We start from the raw sequence: 16,950 nt of genomic DNA, 5'->3' as shown, positions 1-16,950 counted from the left end.
TAGTTACCCCCATTTAAATCACGAGTCTCTAGCCAGATTTTCAAAGCTTAAAGATTTATTAGGAGTAAACCTGCCGGTGCTTTGAGTTGCCACCCAAAATGCTTGTAGGCATTTCTCCCAAGCTTTGTCTACCCTGCATAAACCATGTTTTCTCTCTCTCTCTCTCCCCCTTGGTCCGGCAGATCCGAATACGAGATCCAAATCAGGGTGGCAAAGATATCACAGAGGAAATAATGTCTGGCGCTAGAACTTCTTCTACCCCAACTCCTCCTCAGGTAAGTTTCTTTCCTCAGTTCCATTCCTCTTCCAAACGTGTCCCACCTTGGCTTGATAAGAAGTGCATTTCTTCCGGTGTTTATAATACAAAAGCTCCGGGACTAAATCACAGCCAGCATTCACTATGGGTGAGCACTAGCAATCCATCCTTGATGCAGGAAGAATAACAGAGTTGGAAGAGACCTTGGAGGTCTTCTAGTCCAATCCCCAGCTTATTAACGTAGGTTTGTGCGTACAGTGTAAAGAGTTCGATTTGAAATCCCTACACATGTAGCCTTCTTCTCCCCTATCCAGCTGTTTTCCAAGCCCTTAAAGTTAATACAAAGAAATGGGTGAAGTTGTCCTTTCTTCTGCACCCAGGGAGGCCGTGACTCTGACCAGATATTAAAAAGTCCATGCCACTCAATAATTCAAAAGCTTCCTGCAGTTCAGCTTTTCCTCCCAATCTCTTAATAGGTTGAAACTGTTCTTTTGGAATTCCTAACAAGAAAATTCTAGGAATTGCTGCCTCAGCATCTAGAGGTTTGCGTTCATCTACATGCGATGTAGCTAGAATCAGTTATCTGCTCATTCTTGTGTGTGTGAGAGAGAGAGAGAAAGAGAGGGAGAGATATATTCATATTTGTTTTCTTGGTCTTGATAATACTTCTTCCCTCAAATAAAAGAGGAATTAGGAAAATGGGGGAGATTACAATTATCCGTGTTTGGGAGAATTGCTACTATCAAAATGAGCATCTTGCCAAGAATACGATTTCTCTTTCAAACTATTCCAATTAAATTAGATAAAAAATTCTTTAATGAATTGAATAAAATTACCATGAAATTTATTTGGTCGGGGAAAAAAGTGAGAATAAAATTAAGTTCAGATGCAGAGGTGGATTTGGACTCCCTGCCTGGGAAATATACTATAAAGCAGTAGTTTTAACATGGATTAAAGAATGGGCCAATCTGAGAAATAAAAGAATTTTAACCCTTAGAAGGGCAGAGGAGAGGTGGCATGCCTTCATGTGGAACCCTGGAAATAAGAGATATACACACTTTAATAGACATGTAATTTGAAGCTCATTATTAAAAGTGTGGAATGAGATTAAACATAAACATTATATGAAGATTCCAGGATGGGTTTCTGTTATGGAGGCATTGATCCACCCCAATGCCTTAGAAACTGGAAGAAAGATTAGGTTTTATGATGTCCTAAATTGCCAGGGAGAATTAAAGATGAACCAAGAACTCAGAGAACAAGGGATGAAAATAGAGTGGTGGCCATATTTACAACTCAAGATGAGAAATAAAAAAAGATATAGAAGAATTTGGAATTGAGGTAAAATCGAACCAATCAGATAAAATATTAGAGGGGATGGGTGAAAAATTAATTTCTAAAATGTATAATTATCTATTAGGATTTGAAATGGTGGAAGAAATAGTTAAAGGCCCAATGATCGCATGGGCACGGAATGTAGGGCACAACATTAATTTGGAGGATTGGGAATATATCTGGAAACAAAATTATAAAATAACAAAATCTGTTGTTTATAAAGAAAACCAATACAAAATGTGTTATCGGGGGTATCTGGCACCTTCAAGGTTAGCGAATATGTACCCAAATTTAAATCCAACTTGTTGGAAATGTAAACAAATGAGGGATACCTTCTTTCACGCTTGGTGGCTTTGCCAAAAAAGTAAAAAGTACTGGAAAAAAATTAGAATTTGGATGAAAGAAATTACAAATATACAACTAGAATTCAAGGCCAAAATATTTTTGTTGGAAACGTTAAAAGGGCACTATGCAAAAGAAATGAAATACTTAATTCTTCATATAATCATGGTAGCAAGAATTGCATTAGCACAATGCTGGAAAGGTGACCAAATGCCAACAAATAATTTGATAATTCAGAAAGTTCTTGACTGCGCTGAAATGGACCTACTTACACAAAAAACCAAGGTAGACTCAAAATATACTACAGCTTGGGGAAAATGTTACAATTGGATGAAGGAGAAAAACCAGGAAATTAAAAGATAAGGATTTGAAAAATGAAATGGTTAAACTGAGAGCATATACCAAAAATAGAAAATGAATATTAGTAAAATTGTTTTCAATAAATGATCACACCGTCTTGGCTGATCAAAAATATACACTGCTCAAAAAAATAAAGGGAACACAAAAATAAGACATCCTAGATCTGAATGAATGAAATATTCTTATTAAATACTTTGTTCATTACATAGTTGAATGTGCTGACAACAAAATCACACAAAAATGATCAATGGAAATCAAATTTAGCAACCCGTGGAGGTCTGGATTGGGAGTTACACTCAAAATTAAAGTGGGAAAAAAAACACTACAGGCTGATCCAACTTTGATGTAATGTCCTTCAAACAAGTCAAAACGAGGCTCAGTAGTGTGTGTGGCCTCCACGTGCCTGTATGACCTCCCTACAATGCCTGGGCACACTCCTGATGAGGTGGCAGATGGTCTCCTGAGGGATCTCCTCCCACACCTGGACTAAAGCATCCCCTCAACTCCTGGACAGTCTGGGGTGCAACATGGCATTGGTGGATGGAGCGAGACATGATGTCCCAGATGTGCTCAGTTGGATTCAGGTCTGGGGAACGGGCAGGCCAGTCCATAGCATCAATGCCTTCGTCTTGCAGGAACTGCTGACACACTCTAGCCACATGAGGTCTAGCATTGTCGTGCATTAGGAGGAACCCAGGGCCAACCGCACCAGCATGTGGTCTCACAAGGGGAGGATCTCATCTCGGTTCCTAATGGCAGTCAGGCTACCTCTGGCGAGCACATGGAGGGCTCTGCGGCCGCCTAAATAAATGCCACCCCACACCATTACTGACCCACTGCCAAACCGGTCATGCTGGAGGATGTCGCAGGCAGCAGAATGTTCTCCATGGCATCTCCACACCCTGTCACATCTATCACATGTGCTCAGTGTGAACCTGCTTTCATCTGTGAAGAGCACAGGGCGCCAGTGGCAAATTTGTCAATCTTGGTGTTCTCTGTGCAAATGCCAAACGTCCTGCACGGTGTTGGGCTGTAAGCACAACCCCCACCTGTGGATGTCGGGCCCTCATACCACCCTCATGGATCTGTTTCTGACAGTTTGAGCAGCCACATGCACATTTGTGGCCCACTGGAGGTCATTGTGCAGGACTCTGGCAGTGCTCCTCCTGTCCCTCCTTGCACAGAGGCAGAGGCAGCGATCCTGATGCTGGGTTGTTGCCCTTCTATGGCCGCCTCCACATCTCCTGATGTACTGGCCTGTCTCCTGATAGTGCCTCCATGCTCTGGACACTACGCTGACAGACACAGCAAACCTTCTTGCCACAGCTCGCATTGATGTGCCACCCTGGATGAGCTGTACAACCTGAGCCACTTGTGTGGGTTGTAGATTCCGTCTCATGCTACCACTAGAGTGAAAGCACCGCCAGCATTCAAAAGTGACCAAATCATCAGCCAGAAAGCATAGGAACTGAGAAGTGGTCTGTGGTCACCACCTGCAGAACCACTCCTTTATTGGGGATGTCTTGCTAACTGCCTATGCTTTCCACCTGTTGTCTATTCCATTTGCACAACAGCATGTGAAATTGATCGTCAACCAGTGTTGCTACCTAAGTGGACAGTTTGATTTCACAGAAATGTGATTGACTTGGAGTTACATTGTGTTGTTTAAGTGTTCCCTTTATTTTTTTGAACAGTGTATATGTTTTATGTCAATATTTGTATTTGTATATTGGTTTCGTTTGTAACAAGACATATTTTATACACTGTATATATTTTTCTTTCTAATCCTTAATAAAGTTTATTTTTAAAAAAATAATAATACTTCTTCCCTCCTCTGTTTTTCTATAGGCCGGAAGCGGTTCAGAGCCACAGGCCAACGGGGAGACACCTCACGTAGCAGTTATTGTCCGCCAAGGTATGATGGCTGAACTGGCTGATGTATGTATGTGTGTGATAAGTGCAGCTTCAACCTCACGTTTGTCTGTCCATAGAGAGGGTTGGAGCTCCACTTATAACAGTTAAAGAGCTGTGGTGGCACAGCTGTTAGAATACAGTATTGCAGGCTGATTCTGCGGTCAGTTCGAGTCTGACCACTCAAGGCTGACTTATCCTTCCAAGGTTGATAAAACGAGCCAGATTGTCGGGGGCAATGTGCAGACTCTATAAATCACTTAGCGGTGTAAAGCATTGCGAAGCGGTATGTTTCCCATGTAATCAGAAAGAAAAACAGATTTTCTTTGTTCCTCTCATGTGTCCAAGACTTTTGGATGATCTACTCAATACAGGTAGTCTTTGACTTAACAAGAGTTTGTTTAGTGTCCGTTTGGCGTTACAACAGCACTGAAAAAAAAAGGGATTTTTTTTCACAGTTATGAAGATTGTAGCATTCCCATAGTCACATGATTCAAAATTCAGACGGTTGGCAACTGGCTCGTATTTATAGAATAGAATAGAATTATTTTATTGGCCAAGTGTGATTGCACACACAAGGAATTTGTCTTGGTGCAGATGCTCTCAGTGTACATAAAAGAAAAGATATGTTCATCAAGTGTCAAAAGGTAGAAGACTTAATAGTCATAGGGTACAATAAGCAATCAAATCCTACTAGGAAACAGTCAATAAAAATCATAACGATACAAGCGACGAAGTTACAGTCATACAGCCACAAGTGGAAGGGGATGGGTGATAAGGAGGAATTAGAAGGTTAATAGTGATAGTAGTAGAAACTTTGTAAATGGTTGGACAGTTGAGGGAATTATTTGTTTAGCAGAGTGATGGCGTTTGGGAAAAAACTCCTTGTGTCTAGTTGTTCTGATGTTCAGTGTTCTATAGAGTCGTTTTGAAGGTAGGAGCTGAAACAGTTTATGTTTGGTATGTGAGGGGTCTGTAGATATTTTCACAGCCCTCTTTGACTCCTGCAGTATGACGGTTGCCGTGTCCCCGGGTCACGTTAATCCCCTTTTGTGACCTTCTGATAAGCAGAGTCACTGAGGGAAGCCAGATTCACTTCAGCTGTAGTGATTCGCTTAACAACTGTGCCAAGAAAAGTCATAAAATGGGTCAAAACTCGCTTAACAAAGGTCTCAGCCACAGAAATTTGGGGCTCGATTGCGGTTGTAAGTCAAGGACTATCTGTACGGTATAACCCTGAATCCTATCCCAGGATTCCTGGTCCATCTGGAATCTTAAGGAGGTGGCTTAACCCATGGATCAGACTTCAGCAGAGCGTGGGAAGTAACTGTAGAAGACGTCGCTAATTCAATTACTGGTGGTGGAATTCAGCTTTGTCTTGTGGTTTGAAGCAACGGTCTCCAAACATGGCAAGTTTAAGACATGTGAGCTTCATGGAATAGACTAGAATTAGAATAGAGTAGATCAGAAATTAGAATAAAAAATAGAGCAGAATAGAAAATAGGATAGGATAGGATAGAATAGAATAGAATAGAATAGAATAGAATAGAATATACGATAGGATAGGATAGGATAGGATAGAATAGAATAGAATAGAATAGAATAGAATAGAATAGAATAGAATAGAATAGAATAGAAAATAGGATAGGATAGAATAGAATATAGAATAGAATAGAAAATAGGATAGAATAGAATAGAATAGAAAATAGGATAGGATAGGATAGGATAGGATAGAATAGAATAGAAAAAAGAATAGAAAATGGGATAGGATAGAATAGAATAGAATAGAATAGAATAGAAAATAGGATAGGGTAGAATAGAATAGAATATAGAATAGAATAGAATAGAATAGAATAGAATAGAATAGAATAGAATAGAAAGGAACCTTGGAGGTCTTCTAGTCCAGCCCGCCTGCTCAAGCATGAGAACCTATACCATTTCAAATAGGTGGCTGTCCAGACTTTTCTAAAACCTTCCAGTGACGGAGCCCCCACAACTTCTGAAGGCAACTTCTGTTCCACTGGTTAATTGTCCTCACTGTTAGAAAGTTTCTCCTCAATTCCAGGTTGCCTCTCTCCTTGGTTAGTTTCCAACCATTATTTTTTGCCCTGCCTTCTGGTGCTTTGGGGAATAATTTGATCCCCTCTTCTTTCTGTCAGCCCCTCAAATACTGGAACACTGCTGTCCTGTCATCCCTAATTCTTCCATTCTTTAGCCAAACCAAAATCCTGCAGCCATTCTTCATATGTTTTAGTCTCCAGGCCTTTGATCATCTTAGTTGCTCTTTTCTGAACTTTTTCCCAAAAGAAGTTGCTGAATTCTGGGAGTTGAAGTCCACACATCTTAATGTTGCCAAGTTTGGAGACTCCTGGTTTAGAGGTTTCCCATGGCGTTTGGTTTTTAAACCATTGTTAGAGGAAAGTTTCGTTTAAGATGTACATCTTGGGATTCTTGACAAACCAATTTTTAAAAGGAAAAATAGAACAGCTGCATAGTTGATCCAACTGCAGAGCAATTTCTTTTTTTCTTTTAATATTTTTATTGAGTATACACATTAAAAACATTGATCATGGTGGTCTTCTTTGACATACATTTCTGTCATTACATACTGTATTTAGAAAACAAAAAAGTTATATACATTTGTATGCATATATACATTTAAACTTTATAGTTTTTAGTTCTATTTCAGTATTCCTCAAATATGAGGTCCCTCACATCTTCCCTATTTCACCTTTAATTCTTATTTCCATTTTGTGAACTTCCTTTCATGTCCTCCAGTGATAAAATTTATTCCGTATTTTATGGTGTTCTGACTCATCTTGATCAACTAATAATTAATATTAAATTAACAATATTCCATTAAATTAAATTTAAACATTAATTTGTTTGGAATGTAGCTTTATGGAAAAACAAGTTCTCGGAAGTTGAAAGGCCACATTCTTAATCTGGGGTGTATCTTCCCTAAGTGCCGTCAATATTTAAAGCAGAAACCTCGACTCTTGTTTGTGTCTCATTTATCAGTACTCTATGCATTCTTTTGTTGAATGTGTAGACTGCCAGTCAATGCAAAATGTAATTATTGATTGGACGAAGCTGAAAGGCATAGGTTTTTTGCCTATTGGCTTGAATTCATTCCTGCTCTCACAGGAATCTATGGTAAACTTTTGTTATCTATAGAGGAAGAATGGATAACTTGGAGTCAATCTTTCCTTACTAATGAGAGTAATTGGTGAGATTTATGTACAGATAGTCCTCGACTTATGACCACAATAGAGCCCAGAATTTATGTAGCTAAGTGAGAACTAAGTTTGTCCCATTTTACAACTTTCCTTGCCATATTTGCTAAGCGAATCACTGCATTTGTTCAATTAGTAACACGGTTGTTTAAGTCAACCTGGCTTTGTTTTGCATTATTGAGCCCAAAAGGGGGATACAGGTACTCCTCAACTTACAACCACAATGGAGCCCAACATTTCTGTTTGTTAAGTGAGACATTTGTTAAGTGAGTTTTTGCCCCCTTCTACCGACCTTTCTTTGCCCCGGTTGTTAAGCGAAATCACTGCTGTTGATAAATTAGTAACATGGTTGTTAAGTGAACTTGGCTACCTCCTTGATTTTGCCTGTTGGGAGGTCGTGAAAGGGGATCGCACGTGCTTTGGGACACAGCAACAGTCATAAATATGAAACAGTGGCCAAGCATTCGAAATTTGATCACACGATCATGGAGGTGCTGCAAAGGTCTTAACTGTGACAAAAGGTTACTTTTTTCATCGCTGATGTAACTGTTGTAAATCAAGGACTACTGGTAGCATGATGACTGTGTATAGTTAGGTCAGCTCAGTTCAGACAACCTGTGCAAGAATGAACCTAATGCCCAGAAGATCATGGGTTGCCCTCTCCCCTCTTTGGAAGAGCTTTATAGCTCCTCCTGCCTTAAGAAAGTTCAAAACATTATCCAAGATCCATCTTATCCTGGGAACCTTTTTTTTGAACTATTACCATCTGGCAGACGGTACAGGATAATAAAAACAAGGACAAATAGGCTGAAAAACAGCTTCTCTCCCAGGGCAGTAACTCTATTTGATTCTACTATATAGTGCAGTGTTGGTGCAGTGTCAGCTGGGTTTTTCAATTCAACATGTAGAATGTGAAGGATGTGTGTTTGTATTTATTTTCATGGTCATGATGTGCACTGAAGATGGTGTTTGATTTCGTTATACGAGGTGCAGTGACAATAAACTAAAGTAAACTAAACTAAAAAGGCACCCGAAGGCCAGACAAGGAATAATGGATGGAAACTGATCAAGGAGAGATTCAATCTGGAAATAAGGAGAAATTTTCTCTGACAGTGAGAACAACCAACCAGGGGGACAGAAGTTGCCTTCAGAAATTGTGAGAGCTTCATCACTGGAGTCTTTCAAGAAGAGACTGGACTGCCATTGTGAAGGATGTGTGCTTATGTTTATTTTCATGGTCATGATGTGCACTGAAGATGGTATTTGATTCCATTGTACGAGGTGCAATGACAATAAACTAAACTATGTGCTTTCTAGTCTCTGGCCACTAGGAGGCAGACTCTTAAAAGCAGTCAGCCAAGACCAGGAGTGAGAAATACTGTACAGGTGGTCCTTGACTTACGGCCACAATTGAGCCCAAAATTTCCTGTTGCTAAGCGGGACAGTTATTAACTGAGCTTCATCCAGTTTTATCATCTTTCCTGTCACAGTTGTTAAGTGAATCACAGTAGTTGTGAAATTAGTCACACTGTTGTTACTTAACGACCAATTGTGGTTGTTACATCAAGGGCCACTTGTGCAGCTTCCCCCCAGGTCACACAATCACAATTCAGACAGTTGACAAGAGACTCACACTTATGACAGTCGCAGGAACCCAGTGATGATGTCATTCCCTTTTGTGACCTCCTAACACGCAAAGTCCATGGGGAAACCAGATTCACTTAACAACCGTGTTAATTACCTTGCTTCCATCTTTCCGACTTCGGTAAAATGGAGACCCAGATTGTTGGGAGCATTATGCTGACACTGTAAACTGTTCCGAAAGTGCTGTAAAATACTATGGAGTAGTTAATGTGCAGTACTGCAGGCTGTTTCTGCTGCCTGCAATTTGGCAGATCGAATCTCACCAGGTTCAAGGTTGACTCAGCCTTCCATCCTTCCGAGGTGGGTAAAATGAGGACCCAGATTGTTGAGGGCAAATATGCTGACCTCGGTAAACCACCTAGAGAGGGCTGTAAAGCAGCGTCAAGCGGTATATAAGTCTTAAGTGCTATTTATAAGAACTGTCATTTTTTTTAAACATAAAATTGCTGTGCTCTGGAGGACTCAACCCTCTTCTTTTTCTTTCCCACCAGATGACCGTTCCAAGACCGGCCCAGTAGTAAGTAAACCGGTATCCTTGGAGACTAGTAAATCGGCTTCCCCATCTCCCCCTCCGCCCCTGACTGAGGTGGAGCCTGTGCAGCCGGCCACTGTGACGCTGGTGCGCCCAGAGAGCCCAGTTGCTGTGGACACTAGAGAGGAGCTGCTGGAGGTCCCTGAAGACATCCTCGAGCCCGTTAGCACCACCACTACAGTGCCAGGGGGGCTTGTGCCCCCTCCGGAGTCCTTCGTTTTGGACACAGAACCTCAGGAAGAGGTCGCTGCTAGCCCTGTTTTGGAGATTCCTTCCCAGCCACCCCCAGAAACACAGGTGGAGGAAGAGGTGGTAGCGGAAGAGACAGTGGTGACCCAACAGGAGGCTTTTCAACCCGAGGAGCCTCCCTTAGCGCTGCCGTGCGCCCCTCCCGATCCTTCTCCGCCGCTGGAGGAAGTGGCGGCTGAAGCGGGAGAGGCCATTGAGTCAAATGGGGTCTTAGAGGAGGAGCCGCTGGAGGCGATGCCCGAGGTGCCCCCGTGCGAGCCAGAACCGGCCATAGAATCCCCCATTGCTCAGCCGGAAGAGCAGGCAATACCTGCAGGACTTGAGACCCCAGAGAAGCAAGAGGCCGAAGAGCCAGAGGAAGAGCCTGAGTCGGATATCAGCCCCATCTCTGAACCCGAAGAGGTCAAGCCCGAGGAGGTGATTATCCCAGTGGCCGCGCCTGCTGTAGAAGAGGAGACGGAGCCAGAGGAGGAAGTGGAGGAGGCAGTCGAGGTCCCGGAGCAAAGTGCGGAACCAGTGGTTGCGCCCTTGGAGATCACGGAGACCACAGAAGGGACGACGCAAGGTGAGTTATCCACCGTACATTTTCCACCCAGCGGGATGCGATCTGAGTCTTTAAGAAGTCTGTGATTTGCAGAAGGAGGGATCCTTGGTGCTCTCTGAGCTTGGCTGTTTTTCTGCAGAAATCTCATTAACCGAACTAGGTAATATCATCAGTGCAAGTAAGGAGTGGGGTTTGTTCTCAGTTTATAAGACAGTAGCTTGTCCTGCTGGTATTGGTAGTTTTTTTCTCCTTATTACCGTGTTTCCCTGAAAATAAGACCCTGTCTTTTTTTTTTTTTTGGCCACCAAAAAAGGCACCAGGTCTTATTTTCAGGGGATTTCATCCACTGACTAACCTCACTTACACGTGTCGTCCCTTGCCTTCTTTTCACTGTCAGTGGCCTTCAGGAATAATTTCTATGGCTGGCAAGGCTTTCCTGAAGGTCTCTGCAGTCAATAACAGCTCTGGATCGATCCAGAGCTTCTTTGTTATCAGCTACAGAGGCTTTCAGGAAAGCCTTGCTGGCTGCAGAAGAATTGGGGCGGCAAGTCAGGTGTCGGGGTGTACGAGGCCTGGCTACAGCTGTCCAAAGGTGGTTGGGCAGTTCCAACCCCCCAGCTTAATTTTTACCCGTGCACTCTGGAGTGGGCGGGATCTTAATTTGGGTTTATTATGGGGAAGGGTTTATATTGAGTGCATAAGTAAAAACCAATCTAGGACTTACTTTCAGGGTAGGTTGTATTTTGGGGGGAAACAGGGTAGTTCCTTGATTAAGTTACTGTTTTTGCTTCTTCGTCTGGTGTTAATCCCTGCTTATCTAGGTGTTGATTGCTGGAGAAGTACAAACTACAAGGAGTAAAACTGCACCTCCACCAACACCAGCAGGGCAAGCTATTCTATATAAACCAAGAGCAAAGCCCACTCTTTACTAACACTGATGATGTTACCTAGTTTGGGTAATGAAATGTCTGCAAGAAAAAAGAAAAAAAAGCAAGCTCAGAGAGTACCAAAGACCCCTCATTTCAACCCAGAACTACAAATATTCTCCTTTATTGATATGCAGGAACCTTTGTTTTCCTTTTATAATACAGAGATAGAAACTTCAAGTCTTCCAGATTGGTTGAATTAAAGCACCCAGAGTCCATCTCCAGGCCTGGCTGACTGGGGCTACTGAGAGATGTGGTTCTGGACCATCTCAGGACATTTTCCACGAGCAATTCACAGAATCTGTTTGGGCCAAGTTGGGATCCTTCCCTGTGGCTTTAGCTTTGCATGGTCTTTGGCAGGATGCCATCTTAATGACTACTTTCAGTTGTACCAGAGGGTATTGGGTTGACTATTTCTGCTTTCCACCCTGGTCTGCCATATGTGGGTGATATTTGTGGGTCTCTCTGAGCTTAGTTGGTAGCTCCTGAATTGGTTTCCTATGTTGGCACTATCAACTCAGTAAGCAACAGCTAATCAAGGAATCGCCAAGAACACTCCCACAAACACTGACAGAGGAAGCCCTTTCTATATAAACAGAGAACAAACCCCACTTCTTTCTAGAACTGATAGTGTTACATAGTTGGGTAAGAAAAAAAGCATCCAAACTGAGAGAGCACCAAGGACCTCACAGTTTAACCCTGAGTTAACAAATATTCTTGATTCTGGGTGGTATTTCCTGTACACCAAGGAATTTATTGTCTTCAGAGCGTTTAGGCATTGCTGCCTTGGTCCTTTTCAGTCTTATAAAAGGTTCAAGGGCTGCTGTCCCCAAATATCCTGAGTAGATGCGACAGATGCCACAGCTTCTTCCTGGGATGCATCTCTGCCACGAGTTACGCTTCTTTTTCTACCCCTGGAAAATGGCTTCAGAGCAGGACTTCGCACTAACTTCTTGTTTGTTGCCTGGGGTGCCTTTCCCCGTTAATCTGGACTTATCCGTAGCTCACGTGTCTCTCCCTTCTTCTGTATAATTCCCTAGTAGCCGTATCGGTGCCAAAGAGGAAGCGAAAGATGAAGGATCTGAACAAGAAGGAAGCCGTAGGAGATTTGTTGGATGCGTTCAAAGAGGTGAGTAGCCCGCACGTTACCAGTGGGGAATTAATTAATGATTAATGCAATGATTAATGCAAAATAAAGGGATGTGGTGGCTCAGTGGCTAAGACGCCGAGCTTGTCGATCACAAAGGTCGGCAGTTCGGCGGTTCGAATCCCTAGCACCAAGTAATGGAGTGAGCTCCCGTTCCTTGTCCCAGCTTCTGCCAACCTAGCAGTTCGAAAGCCATGTTAAAAAATGCAAGTAGAAAAATAGGGACCATTTTGGTGGGAAGGGAACAGGGTTCCGTGCGCCTTCGGTGTTTAGTCATGCCAGCCACATGACCATGGAGAGGTCTTCAGACAGCGCTGGCTCTTCAGCTTTGTAACGGAGATGAGCACCGCCCTCTAGCGCCGGAAACGACTAGCACGTATGCGCGAGGGGCACCTTTATCTTAATGCAATGTTTCTGAATCTTCGCAACTCTTCAGCTCCCAGAATTCCCCAGCTACCTTGTAACAGAGATGACATTTCCTTGCAAGGGGTAACATGGAATTTCCATGTGCCCGACTGCTGCTAAGGCACTTAAATTCATTCTGGTTTTTAAGCTTTGAGTGGGGTCAGATTAATGTGCCCATCACCACCCCTTGCTACCCAGTGATTTAGATTATCTGACTACCCCATCACAGGTCTGCACCATAGCACTGGCTTCAGATTTTAGCCTTCTGAGAAGTTCGCTTTTCATGATAAAACCTCAGATATCAAAAGATGCCCAAGGATCAGAATTCTGTAGGGATCTGAGGAAGGGAGTTCAGTGCCACGTTTATCTCTTTTTGTTCCTCTTCGCTGTTTTCCATTGTACCATCGTTAAATATTTGTGCCATTCTTGGGTGGGGGCAGGGTGGGCTTATGAATGTGGGGACTTTTATATACAAACATACATAGCTGTTGCTTTTAGAAACCTCTGCATAAGCTGAGGCCACTATTTCCTAGGCCCATCAGTTTCGCTCTACTTACAAGGAATCCTCCTCATCTTCTAAGCATCCTGCAGGTTCAACTAATTGGATCTTGGATACGTTCGTTGGGATGGAAACTTAGGTCCACAACTGAGCTCAAAATTTCTGTTGCTAAGTGAGGCAGTTCATTGAGTTTTGCCCCATTTTACAGTGTTTCCTGCCACAGTTGTTAAGGGAAGAAGGATTGGCAAGACCAGGAATTTTTTATTTATTTATATATATTATGTCTGTGTGATGATCCGGGGCTTGACCCAAAAATAACACCGTCACAAAAGTAGAATAAATTCCCTTTAATGCCTCCAACTTGGGCCCCAACGTCCAATTATCCTCGGCTTGATATCAAATTCTTCCAGAAACAGTCTACAAAGAGAGTAAATGCAGTCCGAACCAAAAGTAAAGATAATTAGAAATAAAAAAAAAAAACCCAACACAAACCACACTGGAGTCATTAACACGTCAGGCCAGGATGATAAATTGCAGACTTCCACAAGATAACGCAGCAACCACAGTTGGGAAGACGCCAAAACCCAAATAAGCCTCGACCAAGATAATGCACACTTTGCTTCCAACAAAGAGCTATATAAAATGCCCCACTTATATCCTGTCCTCCCAGTTGCAACTAATGAAAGAGATCAGGGCCTTTTCCTCTCCCATAAGACACATTGCTCCCTTCTCCGTTCCTCCTTGCATGCCCTAGGATGAAGAGGGGGTGGCCCTGGGTCTTCCCCTGAATGCCCAGCTGGACTGTGCTCGTCCCCCATTTCTTCCACAGCCACCAGAGCCAACTCCCACTCCCAGTCAGCTCCTCAATCTCCCCCTCAGAATCAGATTCCAACAAGGGCATGACAGTCTGTCTGTCTGTTTATCTATAATTATTTATCTATCAACTATATATCTCTATATATCTGTGTATCTTCTACCTATAATTATCTATCAATAGGTAGATGATAGAGATGTAAATTATAGCTAGCTAGCTAGCTATCACTATCTATTCATCCATCCATCCATCACAGTGCTTTTGTAGCCATGAGCTGCATGTGAACCTTGTGGGCTTCGGTTGTTATTTTGGTGCTGGTGAAGAAAGCACCCATTTTTTTTTTGAGCTTGGGGGGTGCAGGATGAACACACCACCTCCTGCTGTGAGAGGCGTTTGGTACTACCTAGTTCTGTCCTTCATAGGATCTCTTTGGCTTCGCCTCTTAGGTCAGTGAGGGGGCCTCTGAGACGGAGAACAACCCCCCAGCGCCAGCCCCAGAGCCTGAGGAACCTGTCCCAGCTCGTTCCCAGGAGGAACCTGAGGAGACCTGGGAGCAGAAGGAGGATAAGCTGGATCCCGAGAAGGTCAAGCAAGCGGATCAAAAGTACCGCTACAAGGAAGGTGAGCCAGGTCTGAGCAGCCCTTACAATTTGGGAAAAGCGGGGTTGGGGTGGAGGAACGTCCCATTGAGCTTTCTGTGATGACCTCCTTTTTGAGCCATCGTGTCTGGGCCACTGATAACGCTGATGGAACTGAGGATCTGAGCAGGCTCATTCCCCAAGGAGCGCTTGGCTTTTCTTAGATTACTGCCATGCTTTCACGGGACTTTTTTTTTGCCATGACAGACCTGTGTGTACCCCTAAAAATAAGACCGGGTCTTCTATTAATTTTTGCTCCAAAAGACGCACTAACACCATGATGGCCAACCTATGGCACGCATGCCAGAAGTGGCACACAGTTGCCCTCTCTGATGGCACCACAAGCCATCGCCCCAGTTCAGCTCTGATGCACATGTGCGTGTACCTCCAACTGGCCTTCAGGTCACATGCACGTGCCTGGGGTGCATTGCAGTTTGGGGGTTCGGGCACACGCACGTGCTTTGGGCACTTGGTCCAAAAAAGGTTAGCCATCACTGCACTAGGGTTTATTTTCCCATTAGGTCTTAATTTGGGAGAAATGTAAACAGCTGATATTCTTAAAAGGGCTTATTTTGGGGGTGGGGCTTATATATTGGGAGCATCCTGGAAAACCATGCTAGGGCTTATTTTCCGGTTGGGTCTTATTTTGGGGGAGGAAACATGGTAGCACATTTGAGTGTTAAAGCCAGTAAACAGCTAGATCATTATATCTCAACCTCAGCAACTTTTTAAGATCTGTGGACTCCAACTCCCAGAATGCCCCAGACAGCATTCTGGGAGTTGGAGTCCACACCTTTTAAAGTGCCCGTGGTTGAAAATCACTGGCTGTGCAAACAAGCGAAGCCCCATCAATGGGATGCAGACAGCACGCAAAACCACATGTCCCCCACTCCCGTTCCGCGGAAAAAAACTCTCCACAGAACCAGTCCCCGGGGCCCCAAAAGTTGGGGGCCCTCTGATCTAGTATATATGAACTGCTTGAAGGACGTTCCGTTTACAGCCCTGGGCTCTCTGTCTTCTTTTTCCTTAACAGAGCAGTGGAAGCCCTTGAACCCAGAAGAAAAGAAAAGATACGACCGGGAATTCCTGCTGGGGTTTCAGTTCATGTTCGCGAGCATGCAAAAGCCGGAAGGGTTGCCCCATATCAGCGACGTGGTCTTGGAAAAGGTCTGTCCCCTCCAATTTCTTTTCTTCAGATGTCCACCAAAACCCTCTCTCTTGCGTGAGACTCTTTTGCTAGAGTCTTCGAAGCAGAATCCAGCATGCAGGTCACCTCTGCTCCCCAAACCCGCCTCCCCAAACAAAATGACCACCACCACCAAAATGGTTGTTGACTTTTGGTCGTACTGTTTTTATTTCTACTGTTTTTTTGGTTTTTCCCCTCAGGGAAGGGTCAGATTGGTAGCAAGCAAGAAAGATCCAGGAGGCATATTGCTTCTGTTTCCGTTGTTATGGCAGTTGCACTTAGACTTATATACCGCTTCACAGTGCTTTACAGCTCTCTCCAAGCGTTTTACAGAATCAGCATTCTTGCCCCCAACAATTTAGGTCCTCATTTTATGAGGATGGAAGGCTGAGTCAACCTTGAGCCTGGTGAGATTCGAACTGCCAAATTGCAGGCAGCTGGCAGTCAGCAGAAGTAGCCTGCCGTACTGCACTCTAACCACTGCGCCACCGCGGCTCATGGAAGTTATGGAAATTTTATGTCCCAACTTCCAGGGTTCCCTCCCAAAACAATCCTTCAATCCATTGCTGACATTCGGTCGGTTTGTGCGTTAATCTGAGCCATAGAATCTGTGGATTCAGCAGTAGGATTGCCAGAGATTTTCCAGGCCCATTAAAGAGCCAATTTGGTCCAGTGGTAAAAACACCAGGGTAGAGCGAGAGATTGTGAGTTTTAGTCCTGTCTTAAGACATGAATGCCAGCTGGGTGACTTTGGGCCAATCACCAGGAGACTGGGGATTCTAGTCCAGCCTTAGGCATGAAAGGTGGCTGGGTGACTCTGGGCCAATCACCAGGAGACTGGGAGTTCTAGTCCCACCTTAGGCATGAAAATCAGCTGGGTGACTTTGGGCCAATCACCAGGAGGCTGTGAATTCTAGTCCCGCCTT

General features: G+C 43.6%; 1 protein-coding gene and 1 non-coding gene across 44 annotated transcripts in view; both read left to right on the top strand.

The window, feature by feature from the left end:
* The window catches only part of EIF4G1 (eukaryotic translation initiation factor 4 gamma 1), a 126,090-nt gene that overhangs the window by 74,987 nt on the left and 34,153 nt on the right, over window positions 1–16,950 (top strand). For 25 of the 43 annotated variants that reach the window (XM_026718875.2, XM_087933597.1, XM_026718877.2 and 22 more), the window contains 6 exons: window positions 183–275; window positions 4,142–4,208; window positions 9,576–10,430; window positions 12,376–12,464; window positions 14,647–14,830; window positions 15,872–16,005. In XM_026718875.2, the coding sequence (XP_026574660.1) occupies window positions 183–275; window positions 4,142–4,208; window positions 9,576–10,430; window positions 12,376–12,464; window positions 14,647–14,830; window positions 15,872–16,005 (1,422 nt within the window). The remainder of the gene's footprint in view (window positions 1–182; window positions 276–4,141; window positions 4,209–9,575; window positions 10,431–12,375; window positions 12,465–14,646; window positions 14,831–15,871; window positions 16,006–16,950) is intronic. The other 18 variants (XM_026718878.2, XM_087933603.1, XM_026718880.2 and 15 more) reach the window with 1 other exon arrangement.
* On the top strand, window positions 14,893–14,968 carry LOC113448270 (small nucleolar RNA SNORD66). Its single transcript, XR_003375729.1, has one exon. It is a non-coding gene; the product is annotated as a small nucleolar RNA SNORD66 (small nucleolar RNA).

This window comes from Pseudonaja textilis, chromosome 4, assembly GCF_049901715.1.
Source record: "Pseudonaja textilis isolate UNSWEBS1 chromosome 4, rPseTex1.2, whole genome shotgun sequence".
Lineage (NCBI taxonomy): Eukaryota > Metazoa > Chordata > Lepidosauria > Squamata > Elapidae > Pseudonaja > Pseudonaja textilis.
The sequence above is the reverse complement of the archived record's forward strand: the minus strand, read 5'-3'. Positions and strand labels throughout refer to the sequence as shown.